The sequence below is a fragment of the Pseudorasbora parva genome, chromosome 12 (genome assembly GCF_024679245.1).
Source record: "Pseudorasbora parva isolate DD20220531a chromosome 12, ASM2467924v1, whole genome shotgun sequence".
Classification (NCBI taxonomy): Eukaryota; Metazoa; Chordata; class Actinopteri; order Cypriniformes; family Gobionidae; genus Pseudorasbora; species Pseudorasbora parva.
Genome location: NC_090183.1, coordinates 45313295 through 45328173, shown reverse-complemented (window position 1 = coordinate 45328173; position 14879 = coordinate 45313295). Strand labels below are relative to the sequence as shown.

At 38.3% G+C, this 14879-nt stretch overlaps 1 protein-coding gene across 4 annotated transcripts in view; it reads right to left on the bottom strand.

Moving 5' to 3' along the window:
- anks1ab (ankyrin repeat and sterile alpha motif domain containing 1Ab) overlaps positions 1-14879 on the bottom strand; it is a 119343-nt gene that overhangs the window by 33539 nt on the left and 70925 nt on the right. For all 4 annotated transcript variants that reach the window (XM_067460476.1, XM_067460474.1, XM_067460472.1 and 1 more), the window contains one exon: positions 6743-6809. In XM_067460476.1, coding sequence (XP_067316577.1) covers positions 6743-6809 — 67 coding nt within the window. The remainder of the gene's footprint in view (positions 1-6742; positions 6810-14879) is intronic.

Below are 14879 nucleotides of genomic sequence, written 5' to 3'. Positions count from 1 at the left end.
TCAACAAGCGTCTCATTACTCCTGTGAGAATTTTAAGGACAGTCTCTCGCAGAACAATAGTGCTGTCTGATCCTTTGAGGCCATTCTCTGCTGTACTTTCTAAATAATTGTATCTCTCCTAAAAAAGTCCATTATAATATAGTGCTGTCGCTCCACATATAGCAACTACCTTGGAAGCTCCGCTCAAAAAGAAAAGAATATCAAGTCCTAATTACTGTGGCCACAGTAAAAGGATCGTCAGCTCGTCTCTTTAAAGTAGGCCCTTGGTGCCCATTGTGTACCGGAGGGTGTCTGTGTCAAAATATCAGGTACAAAAATATCAGACCAAATTGGGGTGAAAAGTGAGACCATGTGGGCGAGAGGAAAGCCATTGGTAGTTAAAGACGCTAATGAAATAGTTCTGACTTGAGGGATGATTCAGAGGATATACTACTGTGCTTAGACATATACAGTGAACATAACTAATATGATTGCTTATAATAAGGCTGTCAAAAATGGCACTTAATCTCATAATGTTTTTGCCTTTAACATGCATTTAATATTTTAATTTCCCTCTACATGGTACGCATTTGGTCCTTCTCTTAAAGGGACAGTTCACACAAAAATGACAATTTTGTCATTATTTACCCACCCTCATGTTGTTCCAAACCCGTACGAGTTTCTTTCTTCTGCTGAACACAAAAGAAGATATTTTGAAGAATGTTGGTTTACTGTTGACGTTGCCATTGACTTCCATAGCATATACCTACTCTGAGTATCTTCAAAATATCTTCTTTTGTAAGAAACTCAACTTGAGGGTGAGTAAATGATGATTCAAGATACATTTTTTGGGTGAACTATCTCTTCAAGGAAAGAAAACAATAATATGCATTTATGCAACACACAAAAGATGCACAGCTTCCAGTGGCTTTTTCAGCAACTTTAGTACCATTTAGTTTAGTACTTTGTTAGGTGATATTTCATACTTGTTAAGCTTTGATATCATAAAGTTCTGCCATACAAAGCATTCTCCAAAGAAAACAATAGTTGACCGGTTGGAACGACTTGAAGGTAAGTTAAAGAAGACTTTACACCAGGCACGGCGGCAGGATTCCAGTTTTGGATGGGCCAGACCAATTGTGGGTGGGCCTTAAATTAAAAACGTTATCAAGTCACTGTTTAACCTAATAAAAATGACTGACTGACTGATATACTGTTATAGCTTATATGGAAGCTATATTTTTCACTTTTTATCTCACAATTTGACTTTTTTTTTCTCACAATTGCGAGTTATAAAGTCACAATTCTGACTTTATGTCATGCAATTGCGAGTTTATATCTCATAATTGTGAACTTATAACAACTGGATTGGCTAAATTACACTCATATTTTTGCGTCAAAAGACAGGCTTAAAAGATTGCCAAATGTGAAAATAGCATGGGAAGAAGAGAGAACATGAGAAGAATATTCAATTCGTTGCAAATAAAATTATTAAAGAGAAAAGAAAAGGTATAGGGCCTTTATTATCTCTCCGAAATTACAGGAGTAGGCTAGTTGGCGGGGTTTGTTCTTGAAAATGTCAATGATTTCATCAAAGTCGAGAGTCGCGTTTCCATTACCCTTCAAATTGCGCAAATTGAAACTGCGAATTGAGGAAACACGGCAATTTTGCAAAAAAAACTCCCATAGAAACTATTCACAATACTCTGTCATTTGTAGCTATAGAGATGAGTTCAAGACATAATTATAAACTATAAACTGTCTACTTTTATTTGTGGACTCAACGAACTAATTATTTTGCATGCACTCACTCCAAACGCGGTCTTCATGAAAAAAAATGTGTTTATTAAATGCCAATTTTTTCTTTTCGCATTTCTAAATTCAGTTCATATGCCCAACAAACGAAATGTCAAGCCAAAATAACAAAAGTGGTAAAAAAAAAAAAAATTAAACAAAACATGAGTTACCATGCAATTTCAAACATTTCGCTCTTCTCCGTCAACCTGGCGCGCGTAAAAGTCGATCATTTTTTACAGATGACGGTTTCGGTTTGTTTGGAGAGAAGACGAGACGGAGTTCTTTATTAAACTCATAAAAGACAAGAGGATTAGAGTAATACTGGATTCTAAACGCAGAAATGCTATATTATCATAAAGACCTTGAAGCAGATCTGAAACACACACACACAGACACTCACACACACACCTCATATCCGTGCCGCTTAAGTAAACTAAGTCTCCTTCCAATAAAAATAATGGCTAGTGCGGTGGATGGGATATACAAACCTACCAAGTGCCATCATTTTAGTGACATATTTTTTTTAAAGAAAAGTTTTGGGTGGGCCTGTTGAAAAGTGGGTGGGCCTAGGCCCGTAAGGCCCACCCATAACGCCGTGCCTGCTTTACACATTGGGGTGAACTATCCCTTTAAGATTGTAAAAACAAAATCCTTAAAAGGATAGTTCACACAAAAATCTAAAATTCTGTCATCACTTACTCACAGACTGACAGCAGAAGTTCCATCGCAGCTTTCATTGGCCCGAAGGCCGTCTGACTGACATGTAAAGCGACCAATCACAGTTCGTTTTGTTTCCGCGTCATGTTTAGGGGCGTGGAAATTTAACATTGATTTCCCTACAATAACAGACCGGCGTGTAAACCTGATAAGCACTCATTTATGAAACAAAAGCAGAACAAATTTGAGTGTAAATCATTCTGATGTCAATTTTTATCGGATTCACGAAAATATCGTATTTTGAAAATGTTAGTTGGTACGAAAGAAATGTACATCTGCTCCCTATCACGTGTAAATGTTTGAATGTTGTGTTGTAATTTAGGCAAACTGATGGCATTGCACATTGATGCACTGTGTACCTTAATAATATTTCACCAGTTTGCCCTGTATTTTTTTTTAACTGTTCAACTTTGGGTAATAGGCAACGCTTGTCACTTTTTACCCAGCCGTCCAATCACAGTGGAGGAGGGGCGGGACAAATACTACACCGACCAATCATCCTACTTGTACAACGACTGAGGAGTTACTGCATTTTTATATTCAAGCAATATTCTTCTAAATGAGATACTGACACATTACTGCCATGGATATTCATTGCAACCAAAGTATCTCAGCTGTAAAAACATCAAGCGCCAGCAGCTGGCAGTTTTCAGAAGAGCACCAGGCGTTTTTAGCTGGCTACAGATGCTTTGGTGAACACACAATAATTGAATATGGCTAGGCATATGGACAATTAGTCTCTTTAGCATTCATGCAAAATATTGCAGCCAAACCTGAGACGGAAGTCCAGAAGATTCCAGCGTTCCTGGACACGTCATTTGTGTAGATTAAACTCATGGGCGGGGATTATGCAAATTATAAATGAGCATGCACGTGCCCTATTAACCAATGTTTGTAACTCATAAATATACACGTTTAACTAGCTAATCCGTGGTCTATAAAGCGTCTGTGAATCTAGTTTTCGTAAAGGTCCATTTTACGTGCAAATTACTATGAAGTAGCTTTGATGACATTGATGCCCAATGTCACAGTTGAAAACAAAACGTCTCTCTTTTTCCAAGAGAGGGTTTGGCTTCATGGCATCTTTGTTTACTGGTTGATTGTGTAAAGAAGAACCACTAAAATCAAAAATTATTTTTTTTAGCTTTTAGTGTGACAATGTCAGCCTTAAAGTTATGAATAAGCTGGTGTGTTCCAAAGCAATGACAAAATTCACATTTAGGAAATATAAGCATTCAAAACTTACAGTCTCTCACTTCTGTTGAAACGAATCACAGATTTTGATGACATCATCGCAGACTGTCCAATCAAATGCTCTCTAGAATCTAAAGCCCCGCCCCCTACGCTGCTGAAGCTGCGGCTGAAATCGGTCAGTTTTTAACACATTTACTAATTTCTACACGGTGAAAGGCACATAGGACACTATATATGTGATAGGAAACGATTCAGTGTAAATATGCCTTCAGTTGAGGTGCATAAAGTCTGTTTTCACGCACTGCAGCACACACACATAGTCTAGACCAGAGCCGTTGATTAGAGACACGAGAGCGAATCATATGCGCGAGTCGGCGAAGACAACAAACATATCGGGCCCATTTACACTCTGCACAGAATGCTGTATTTCAAAGCGATATGGAGGAGATTATGATGATAAATGGTTAGAGGAAACTGACTTTACCAAACAGAAAGGCTCTAGTCAAACTGTATATTAATATTAACGAAACGCTATTGGCTGTTTCAAAAAAGGGGAGGAGCTGCTAACAGCTGGAGGCGTTTCAGGGGAAATCACGTCAACACATTGAATAATGCGGCGCGTTTCAAAACACTTCAGCGGGCCTTTAAAGGGGGGGGGGGGGGGGTGAAACACTCAGTTTGCCTTTAAAGGGGCGGTGAAACACTCAGTTTCAGTCAATCTCATGTCAATCTTGAGTACCTATAGACCCTTTTACAGCCCACGTGATCAAAGAGTTGCGCGCGCATTTTGGCAACGGAAGTGGTGTTGTTCCCTAGTGGTTCTAACGTGTGAGCAACTCCGAAAGTTTATCAAAACGGTTTCCCAGCATCAAAATGTATTCCCAGCATCTGGCTGTTTCGTTTTTGGTTGCACTAATCGCTATTCCACCAATGGGCTTAAGTTTTATAGGATTCTGACAGGATCACGGCCGTTTCAGAAGAACCGGCGGTACGCAGGCGATTAAATGCATTGATTGGAACGAAGACATAAAAATGCTCGCATAAAAAAAATCATTTGTAAAACATTTACTGCACTTGAAACTTAATTATTTATAATAAACCTCCCAACATTGGCTGCCACTGGTGTGTATAATGTACCCCCACCCCCAGATTATCATATCAATAATCACAGTACTTATCAACTTCATTTGTAATGATTTTATTAATAGTTTAATTGCAAAATAACCATCTGAGAAATGTATGCAAGCAACATAGTTGCTATTAAAGTACTAACGTTATAGCATTACAAAATTAAACTTTAAACAGAAGTGTCGACACGAATCAATAACATAAAATGTAAGGAAAATGATAAATGTATGTCTGTGTGAAGGATAAGAATAAATGTAGAAAATTGTATTGGACATTCTGTAACTTACATGCCCACAGACAACGTATTCCTAAGCATCCAGTGATTTATATGCTTGTCTCGGGTGTACACGCTCGGTTTCTCAACTAAATACGACCACTAAGTTATATCTGGCCATCTGCTAACGTCTATCCACTCCACTATAGTACGCGGATCTGGTAGCCGAATACCATTTGATAAAGTCAACTTTTTAAAATAACTTTCTCGGTTTGTGTTGCTTAATCCGCTCACGTAGCTTGACATGCTGCTGATTCTCGCCACAGTTTGTTGCCAAAATGCGCGCGCATACGTTGCTACGTCATCATTGTATACAAACAGTAAAAGGGTCTATAGAGTAGTATTGCATCCTTCATATCTCCGAAAAGTCTTTAGTTTTATTATATTTATAAAAGAAATATGGGCTGTACCGAGTCTTTCCGGAAAAAAATTAGCGGCTGGAGGCGTATCGTGTGGGCGGAGCTAAAGAATGACGAGCGCGAACAAAGCGGTGACGTCCTCAAGCGTGGAGAAGAAAACGTTACCCTAAATAAACCATCGCTATCGATCAGATTCAGCTAATACAGATATGATCCAGAATCAGATTCGGAGGCAGAAATAAACTGAACAGGTGAAGCAGCAGCAGCAGGACGTCCGTCTCTGTGGTATGGACTGTATTTAGTGGCCTGTCAACATTTGTGTGTGTTTACTCGCAGTTTATGAGGACATGATTCGGTTTATGGACTATTGTATGCGACTAGACCTTAGAAGTAGCAAGCAAAACGGTTTTGCACGTCAGACTAGTGTATAAAAAAGCAATGGAGTAACCGTTAGCGCATTTGAATGACGAAGCATGCTCTGTGAGAACGCTAGGTTTATATTTGGGTGGTTTTACAATAAACAAACGGACACCTATAGTGGTCAGCTAAACAAATGTATTTAAACACACACCATAGATCGCATGCGCCACTGATAAATTAACTGTAACGTTACACGATCGTGTCGTTCAAATGCACGTTAAAGTCGTTTGACATCACCCGTAGGAATAAAGTGGAGCGCATTTTTTTTTTTTTTCTTTTTTTTTTTTTTTTGCGGCGCGACAGAAGTGTTCACGGACGACTGGATCTGCAGCTGAGCGAGTGTTTATGGGCGTGCATTTCCTCTCTCGCTCTAGTCACGCGCGCGCACCCTACCGGGAGAAGAGCCCGTACGGCCCATACAAGGACCTTCCGCTCTATTAACGTCAAGTCGACCCATACTCGAAAAAAACTCTCCGAAACTTGTGAGAAACCGGAAGGAGTGTTTTTGACACAGAAATACTCCATCAAACGTCCAACATTAGTTTTTGAAACTTTGTCTATGTTTAGGATGGGAATCCAAGTCTTTAACAGTGGAGCTCAGTATGCATGAAACAGCATTTCACCGCCCCTTTAAGAACGGGACACACACATCTCCTGGATAATTCAACTAATCAGATGACGACTGGATAATCCTGAAGTGTGTCCAGTTAAGTGTCCCATATGCATCAGGCATTCAGCCAGTGGTCGCTGGGCTGAGACTAGGCCCTATTGACTTACAGTACGGGGAATAATACTCAATGGGGACCAGAAACTGTTTGGCTCTTCAAAATATCTTCTTTAGTGTTCAACAGAAGAAAGAATCTCTCATATTTACCTTCCAATGCAGGTTGATGCTCCTTGGAGATCTCGATGTCGGCAATTTGAGTCATGATCTTTTCAATCTACGATACAACATCAAGAAAAGAAGAGTTAAATGTTTAATTTTACTGTAATCTGCCATGACAGGTTACTCTCTTCATTGTACTTTGTTAGAACTGGTTTGAATTCATAATTCATGTGCTGTTGGCCAAAACAACTGTATCTGAATGCAGAAGATCTCAAATGTAGAAGAATGAGTAGTTCTGTATTTCTAGTAAAAAAAAAGAAAAAAGACTATTTTAGGAGAAACTCACACTTGGTGTTGGTCCCAAAACAGGCAATACTGTAAAAAATGAGTGTCATTTTAACTGTAAAACTGTAAAAGCGCTACGGAAAAGTTCCTATACAATATACAGGGGAAAATTGTAAAAGATCTATCGAGACATTTCATTTTCATGGAACGTTCCACCGTATGAATCTATTTACACATTGACATGTACATATTGAGGAAGGCAGAAGCGCAGAGGATAGAGCAAAACGAAACACTGGTCATAAATGAAAGTCTAAAACAAGAATTATTAAAGAGAAATGGCGGAGGATTTTGATATAAGAGAAGAGGGGCTTGAGTTTGTTGCCCAGCCCAATCCACGAGAGCCATCAAAGCTTGCAATGCTCCCGTACATCACGCCAGCGAGTTACTCTTTTGGCTTTTATTCACTTTTATGATGGATAGATGCACTTTTATAATGGATAAATGCACTTTTATGATGGACAGATGCACTTTTATGATGAATAGATGCACTTTTATGATGAATAGATGCACTTTTATAATGATAGATGCACTTTTATGATGGATAGATGCACTTTTATGATGATAGATGCACTTTTATGATGGATAGATGCACTTTTATAATGGATAAATGCACTTTTATGATGGACAGATGCACTTTTATGATGAATAGATGCACTTTTATGATGAATAGATGCACTTTTATAATGATAGATGCACTTTTATGATGGATAGATGCACTTTTATGATGATAGATGCACTTTTATGATGGATAGATGCACTTTTATAATGGATAAATGCACTTTTATGATGGACAGATGCACTTTTATGATGAATAGATGCACTTTTATGATGAATAGATGCACTTTTATGATGATAGATGCACTTTTATGATGATAGATGCACTTTTATGATGGATAGATGCACTTTTATGATGATAGATGCACTTTTATGATGGATAGATGCACTTTTATGATGATAGATGCACTTTTATGATGATAGATGCACTTTTATGATGAATAGATGCACTTTTATGATGGATAGATGCACTTTTATGATGATAGATGCACTTTTATGATGGATAGATGCACTTTTATAATGGATAGATGCACTTTTATGATGGATAGATGCACTTTTATGATGATAGATGCACTTTTATGATGGATAGATGCACTTTTATGATGATAGATGCACTTTTATGATGATAGATGCACTTTTATGATGGATAGATGCACTTTTATAATGGATAAATGCACTTTTATGATGGACAGATGCACTTTTATGATGAATAGATGCACTTTTATGATGAATAGATGCACTTTTATGATGATAGATGCACTTTTATGATGATAGATGCACTTTTATGATGATAGATGCACTTTTATGATGATAGATGCACTTTTATGATGGATAGATGCACTTTTATGATGAATAGATGCACTTTTATGATGGATAGATGCACTTTTATGATGATAGATGCACTTTTATGATGATAGATGCACTTTTATGATGATAGATGCACTTTTATGATGGATAGATGCACTTTTATGATGATAGATGCACTTTTATGATGGATAGATGCACTTTTATGATGGATGGATGCACTTTTATGATGGATAGATGCACTTTTATGATGATAGATGCACTTTTATGATGGATAGATGCACTTTTATGATGATAGATGCACTTTTATGATGATAGATGCACTTTTATGATGATAGATGCACTTTTATGATGGATAGATGCACTTTTATGATGGATAAATGCACTTTTATGATGGATAGATGCACTTTTATGATGGATAGATGCACTTTTATGATGATAGATGCACTTTTATGATGGATAGATGCACTTTTATGATGATAGATGCACTTTTATGATGGACAGATGCACTTTTATGATGATAGATGCACTTTTATGATGGATAGATGCACTTTTATGATGATAGATGCACTTTTATGATGGATAGATGAACTTTTATGATGGATAGATGAACTTTTATGATGGATAGATGCACTTTTATGATGGATAGATGAACTTTTATGATGGATAGATGCACTTTTATGATGGATAGATGAACTTTTATGATGGATAGATGCACTTTTATGATGGATAGATGAACTTTTATGATGGATAGATGCACTTTTATGATGGATAAATGCACTTTTATGATGATAGATGCACTTTTATGATGGATAGATGCAATTTTATGATGGATAGATGAACTTTTATGATGGATAGATGCACTTTTATGATGGATAGATGCACTTTTATAATGGATAGATGCACTTTTATGATGGATAGATGCACTTTTATAATGGATAGATGCACTTTTATGATGGATAAATGCACTTTTATGATGGATAGATGCACTTTTATGATGGATAGATGCACTTTTATGATGGATAGATGCACTTTTATAATGGATAGATGCACTTTTATGATGGATAGATGCACTTTTATAATGGATAGATGCACTTTTATGATGGATAGATGCACTTTTATAATGGATAGATGCACTTTTATAATGGATAGATGCACTTTTATAATGGATAGATGCACTTTTATAATGGATAGATGCACTTTTATGATGGATAGATATAATATTATAGACTTCAAAAAAGAGAACCAGTCACTGCCATTATAAAGCTTGGAAGAAGATGCAAACAAAATCTATATAACCCTTCTTATTAAAAGATATATTATTGTGTTTCGGTTGTGACAAATTTGGGGAGAGGAAAAATATCCCCAAACTTTCTGAAAATACAATACGAGGATCAACTGCACAATTACTAGAAATGTGTCCCTTGGATGTAATACACTTTGAATGCACACAAACTTTGTGGAAAAAGGCACATTTTTTCCAAGATGATTCCAACTTTGTTAGTGAATTACTGTTTTATACTGTAAAGTGTAACGGTTGTAATTGTTTATATTTCTACTGTATTTTTGACAGAATTATTCAGGCAACCACAGCTGCCACATTTTTTTGTAAGCAAAGGTCAAATAAATAAATGAATAAGCCAGTCACCCTCAGCGATACACCCAAACCACACCGACTACAGAAGAAAACCGAAAGCACATTAAAGCTTCAATAGAAAAAAGCTTCTCCAATCAATAAACTTTTAGGAGAGGCCTGAAATAGAAAAATGCTGGTTTTTGATGTAATATTTAAAGTCTGGCAAAGTCATCTGCTGTGTGCTTGTGGCATCAACACGCTGGCAAGCCCCAAGATTCATTTAGCAGTCAGATGCCACGGTCCACGTGCTAGATCGCCTCCAGCCATACAGGTCTTTGCATTTCCCCCACGCAACTAACCTACATACTGTACCGACTTCCTTCTGTACACTTCTCGTGTCTATCCATTATAGAATGCACAATGCATCCTCATCCCAGAGTCCCTGAGCTGTGCACATTCAGGCTTCATCCCGTCATACGTGTTCAGAAGCACAGGCATCTTACAGTTCAAACGTCTGGCATTTAGACTCAACCTCGGCCTAATGCCAACATTGACATTTGATTTACTTTATTAGCACTAGTCCCTGGTCTTCTTCTTCACGATTCATGCTCTTCCAAAGTCCCACAGATAAAATCCGATTCTGCATCATGCTGGATGTTGTGCGCCGCAAATCAATTTTCTGAGCAGGTCAGCACACTTAAATCAGACGGCGATATTGACTAGTGTGTGTGTGAATATTAAAGCTCATTAAAATGAATCCTTATGTGTGTGTTTGTGTGGCCTGGTACACCCAACTATGGGGACAAAATGTCTCCAAAAAGATGGCAATATCTGAAATCCTTGTGGGGAAATTATTTTGGTTGCCATGAGGAAAACATCTTATAAATCATACTAAGTGATGTGTTTTTAAAATGTAAAAATGCAGAATGTTTCCTGTGATGGGTAGGTTTAGGGGCAGGGGCAGTGTGTGTGTGTGTGTGTGTGTGTGTGTGTGTGTGTGTGTGTGTGTGTGTGTGTGTGTGTGTGTGTGTGTGTGTGTGTGTGTGTGTGTGTGTGTGTGTGTGTGTGTGTGTGTGTGTGTGTGTGTGTGTGTGTGTGTGATGGGTAGGTTTAGGGGCAGGGGCAGTGTAAGGGGATAGACAATACGGTTTGTACGGTATAAAAACCATTACGCCTATGGAGAGTCCTTGTAAACCACATAGACCAACATGTGTGTGTGTGTGTGTGTGTGTGTGTGTGTGTGTGTGTGTGTGTGTGTGTGTGTGTGTGTGTGTGTGTGTGTGTGTGTGTGTGTGTGAGATGGGTAGGTTTAGGGGCAGGGGCAGTGTAAGGGGATAGACAATACGGTTTGTACAGTATAAAAACCATTACGCCTATGGAGAGTCCCCATATATCACAAAAACAAGTGTGTGTGTGTGTGTGTGTGTGTGTGTGTGTGTGTGTGTGTGTGTGTGTGTGTGTGTGTGTGTGTGTGTGTGTGTGTGTGTGTGTGTGTGTGTGTGTGTGTGTGTGTGTGTGTGTGTGTGTGTGTGTGTGTGTGTGTGTGTGTGTGTGTGTGTGTGTGTGTGTGTGTTTTCAGCCTCTATATGAGGACATGAATGCATGAACTTCATCTACACACACTCACACACACACACACACACACACACACACACACTCACACACACACACACACACACACACACACACACACACACACACACACACACACACACACACTCACACACACACACACACACACACACACACACACACACACACACACACACACACACACACACACACACACACTCGTTTTGTTGTTTTTTTGCTTTTAAATGGCAAGGATCGGTAAACAATCCCCTTGTGAGATCAATTATTTATTAGGCGTATAATATAATTATAACAGCCTATAATATAAAAACTAATTGAAGTATTTAAACTGATATAGGTTTAGCCTAGGTTATTTTAACAGTTTAAATGCTTCCATTTGTAAATAAAGAAATAAACTGAAGTAATTAAATAGATCTAAGGATGTTCATGGGAACATGTGAACCCTTTTATAGTTATCTAAACATCTCTGAAACCCAAACCACACACACAAACCTACGTGTGTTACTGTTGTGTTTAGAGTTCGCACACTACACTTGTGATGTGTGTGTAACTTTAAATGTCTGTTTTGTTACTGTGCTGTGTCCATCATCTGTTATCTCCACCACGATTAATCAAGCCACACTTCTTTAAAACATGATGACGCTTTATTTCACATTTATTTGCGTTTGCAACTACACGGGCAATCGCATTGGCACATACAACCAAACTGGCATCCATTTCGTATCACAGACAAGCTGTCAAAAAAAGGCGCTTTTTTGTGTTGTGTGTTGTGTGGTGTGTGGTGTTGTGTTTGTTGTGTGTTGTGTGTTGTGTTTGTTGTGTTTGTTGTGTGTTGTGTTTGTTGTGTTGTGTTGTGTTGTGTGTGTTGTGTGTTGTGTTTGTTGTGTTGTGTTGTGTTGTGTTTGTTGTGTGTTGTGTTGTGTTGTGTTGTGTTTGTTGTGTGTTGTGTTTGTTGTGTTGTGTTGTGTTGTGTTTGTTGTGTGTTGTGTTTGTTGTGTTGTGTTGTGTTGTGTTGTGTTGTGTTGTGTTTGTTGTGTTGTGTTGTGTTTGTTGTGTGTTGTGTTGTGTTGTGTTTGTTGTGTGTTGTGATGTGATGTGTTGTGTTGTGTTGTGTTGTGTTGTGTTGTGTTACAAGCGGCAAGTAATGATTGGCATTAATGAACAATAATACATTAATGAACATTCACAAATGAAACCTTATAGGAAAGTGTTACCTTTTACATTTTTGTGTCAATCATATCATATCGGACTTGTTGTGAACAGGCCTTAAAGGCACACTATGTAACATTTTGGGATTTTAAATATAAAATGAATATATTATTATGTAGTAACCATGAAAACAATATCGCCGCTTTAATATCTGATGTGTTTTATTAGACACTGTTTGGGTGATTGGTGGACAGAAACTAATGATTGTTCTCCAGCTCAACACAGTTAGTCTTATTGTTTGACCCCCCCCCCCCCCCCCCCACACACACACACACACACACACAAATTACATATTGTGCCTTTAAATCGATTTCTGTCAATGCATTTGCTCTGTTGTAATCAACAGCATGATCTTGCGAGAATATTCCTTTAACAGAGTTTTTGCATTACAAACATACATTGTAACCAGAACTTTAGCATTCGTATACTGTCTAAAAATGTGCATATTTCTTCTAAATGTGTAGACGTTTGTTTTTGAGGAATTCACTCCGAGAGAGAGAGAGAGAGAGAGAGAGAGAGAGAGAGAGAGAGAGAGAGAGAGAGAGAGAGAGAGAGAGAGAGAGAGAGAGAGAGAGAGAGAGAGAGAGTTATTGCAGTCATAGCCTCAAGCCACAGACTTCCAAAAACAGTTCATGAAAGGCGAGCGTTTTCATTCTGCAGAGACAGCAATAAGGAACATCACACAATGTCCAACCTAATGAGTGAATATGTAGAAGCCAGCATCTTGAGAGAATGTGAAGTAGGGTAATAAAGATTTCATACAGCTCTGCCTCGTCCCATGTGACCGGAGTGACCGACACCACAGAGGAAGCCATGAGATCAGGATATGATCACCGTCTTATTCTGAGCAACCCATATCTGGCCATTCTGCAATTCATATGATACCAATCACCAAATGCTAGCCTGATGTCTAGTCAGAATATGAGTCTGATGCTCCATTAGGCTGTGATAATGGGACGTGTTTCAACCCAACCAGGACAGACATCAATTGGACAGACCGACAATCAGAGCAACGGAGCGACGCATAACGTTAGTTGCCAAATGTCAACAGAGCTCAACTGCACTGTGTTGCAGTTGAATAACACACCTTTTACCCCTCAAACGCTGGAGTATACGCTGTATTACTTCAAACTTTATATGCATAAAGCAAATTAAACTAAACATATCTTGTTTTATTTTTTGAAAATCTACGCATTAAAAAAGCTATTGTCTACTCTATTAAAACTAAGGTTGTCAGTCTTTATTTAATTATATAACATTTTTAAATGGGTCATAAACGACCTTGTTTAAGTGTTTTATGTTTCCTGTGGTGAACTTATAATGTAAGTAGGATTTTTACATTAAAGCGGTGGTTCCGTGGTTTTTTTCTAGGCTTGGTTGTGTTTATGGGGCGCAGTATAACACGTCTTAATACTTCTTTTTTTTTAACACTGTATTTTTATTGGCTGAAGTGCCAAGCACAGGTTAAGGCCACGCCCCTTCCCATTACGGGCAGAAGTCACATCTGCGGAGACTAGCAAGGGTTTATGATGTCACCAACCCAGGAAGAAGCTCGTTGTAGTCCAAACCGGCCATTTTTGTAGGCAATAAACTGCCGTAACTTTAAAAGACAATATCTCCGTTTGCAGTGAACTTTCAGCGCTGTAACTTTGCAGAGACTGTTTATGCTCAAGCAGCGACATTACACACTAACTAAAGTTAAAAAAGTCAAATCACATGCAACCACCCCTTTAAATGTGCATGTGATTACAAGAATGCAGGAATTATAACGTCCCATGCAAATGCAAACAAAGATTGATTTTCGGGGGGAAAAGGAATAGCCAATGCCTCTAATTTGCAGCAAAGCTCAGTGAACATGCAGAGCCTGTGTGTGGAACGGGCTATAAAGTCTCAGACGTTCCCTGACAGGTGAAAGCATTTGCCGCCCACTTCTTTTCCCCCGTGCGCATCTTTCACTTGCCATCTGAAGATACGTTTCTCCTGACATCTTCCGTTAGCATATAAATTATGAAGAGACTCATATAGCCATCTGTGGAAAGCATGTTTGACCGCTCACTCAAACACAAAATTATTTTTAAACAGGATTTCTGCAGAAGTGCTGAA